Raw genomic sequence first — 2,194 nt, forward strand, 5'->3', positions numbered from 1 at the left:
ATGGTTTGCAGTTTTAAACTTGATACTTTGCAGTAGTGCTGTAAATTGTATCTTCAAGTTGAGGCTTAGTTGCTTTTCTAGAGGTCTTAGTTGGGTTAATCAAACTTTCTGCAGACCCCAGCTGTGCAAAATTGCTATGACTTCCTCTTTCACTGCAAATAGAAAGTGAAACCCCTTTACTTTCAGTCCAGATAAAAAAACCCTACTGCTTTCATCCTACCCATATAAGACAGAGAGAAGTCAACCACAGGAGCCAGGCAGCCACTCATTCATTTGCAGCAGAAAGTTTAGGCCTAAACTGTAGTTGTAAGCACATTTGGAGACTGGTGTTACAGACTTATTTGCTTCTTTTATTACAGAGGTGAGTTATGAACCCGTTAATCTGTTATTGCAGTTACAATGGTTCAACCGAGGGATTTTTTGTTTAAGTCAGTAACTTTTATTTCTTTTTAACAGAAAACCTTGACGTGACACGCAGCAAAGAAATGGAGTTCTTGTTTCGTTTCACCCTGTTGTTATCAATAGCACTGACCTCATCTTTGAAAACCCTTGACTCAGACCAAGAGCTGCAGGACAGTGGTTTCGGACAACCTCCGCCTCGCCACGGCCTCAAGTTGCTGCAGTGGTATGTTCAGAGCTGTGTAGACAACAACATGTTGGCTCTATGTGATCCCACAAAAGGAGAGTTTGGATTTCATGAGTTTCTGAACCGTGGCCCCAGGCATCTGCTTCCAGTAATTAAGGACAAGAAGCAATACAAGTACTTCACCATTGGAAACCTCAATGCTCCCCATGCCAAGGACCTGCCGTATGAAGTCAGAAAGTACTACAACCATAGTGATCCTGACAGTAACAAGGACAGAGTGTTGGTGAGATATAACAAAAACAATAAACGCATTGAAGAGATCTATGCATCTGCACATTACTATGCAAAAGAGACCTACAGAATTGGTCCCAATCTGCTGGCTTTTCTTCGACACCCGTCAGAACTTCACATAAGAAAAGTGATGTATAGAAAAGTGATGTATTTCTGATTCAAAAGCCCTCTGCAACAACTTTAATTGCTGTGACTCTTCTTCCTTAAAACAATCTTGACTGACATATCTGGAGTCAAATTGACACTTTTTTTAATCAAATAAAAAAGTTGCCTGACTTGGTTATTGTGAGGTTTGTATTTGAGTGAGGAATGTTTGATTAAGCCTAGAAAAACCTGCTTGTGCACTATGCTTAAGAGAGATTCATTAAACTATTAAAAGGTGTTACAATTTCAAGCCTTGAATTATGTTTTGGGACTTTATTTATTCTTGTGTTATTTTCATACATCTGGCCATATGTCGTCTTTGACATTATCATAACAATTTATCATGGGTTGAGAAACCTGGAAAAAAGTCAACTTAAATGAACCTCGAGAAGTCAAACAAGATTTTCCTTGTGTGCTGATTAATGTGGGGTGGGAACATAAAAGTAAACACAAGATGTAGACCCTCTTCTAAAAGATAGGGCCTTTTTTTCCAAATATGTCTGGAAAATCCTTGATGCATTCAAACATTTATCTATAGTAAAAAATTAAAAGGTTAGCATGCAACTTTGTGGAATACAGAATAACAAAATAACTTCCTGAAATGGCTTCACACTTCTCTGTGAAGTGCTGTCGCTTCACACTTGTATATCAGCAAAAGTCACATCTGAATCATCTTAGTCATATCTTAAGTAAAAAAAATTTTTTGTGTTTTCCCTTCAAAGGCAGTTTTCAAAAAATTGTCTCAAAAAATTGCAAATCTATCCTTTACCAGTAACCAATGTCAGTATCCCAAATTTACGGACACCGTTAAAAGTAATTTAGCTTGAGCAAGCAGCCTTCACATTATTTAGTCACACATACAGTGACTGTGACCCAAACACTTATACTGTACTGTAAATATACTGTGAATTAACTTTAAATAAAAATCATGTATAACCTATATACATAGACCAGGTATAACATTGACACCCCCCTGTGGTTTTATTATTAAAGTTATATGGTTAAAAAATAATAAAAATAAAATAATAATTATATATATATATATATATATATATATATATATATATATATATATAATGAACTAATAAATATTGACATATCATTATGGGTAACACCTGTCAGCATATAAAATGGTTAAAATCAGCTCCACTTTTAAAAACAAGGGTCAAATGT

The 2,194-nt window shown here is 35.7% G+C and overlaps 1 protein-coding gene across 1 annotated transcript; it reads left to right on the forward strand.

Annotated features, from left to right (window-relative positions):
- Positions 1-204: 204 nt before the first annotated feature.
- On the forward strand, positions 205-1,152 carry si:ch211-198c19.1 (uncharacterized protein LOC100151013 homolog). Its single transcript, XM_067510689.1, has 2 exons — positions 205-361; positions 457-1,152. Exon 2 carries the CDS (start codon positions 486-488, stop codon positions 1,032-1,034), a length of 549 nt encoding a protein of 182 aa, XP_067366790.1. The 5' UTR covers positions 205-361; positions 457-485; the 3' UTR covers positions 1,035-1,152.
- The last annotated feature ends 1,042 nt before the right edge of the window (positions 1,153-2,194 follow it).

This window comes from Channa argus, chromosome 7 (genome assembly GCF_033026475.1).
Source record: "Channa argus isolate prfri chromosome 7, Channa argus male v1.0, whole genome shotgun sequence".
Lineage (NCBI taxonomy): Eukaryota > Metazoa > Chordata > Actinopteri > Anabantiformes > Channidae > Channa > Channa argus.

Coding starts and splice junctions, on each gene's coding strand:
- si:ch211-198c19.1 (XM_067510689.1), top strand. CDS start 486: ATGGAGTTCTTGTTTCGTTTCACCCTGTTGTTATCAATAGCACTGACC.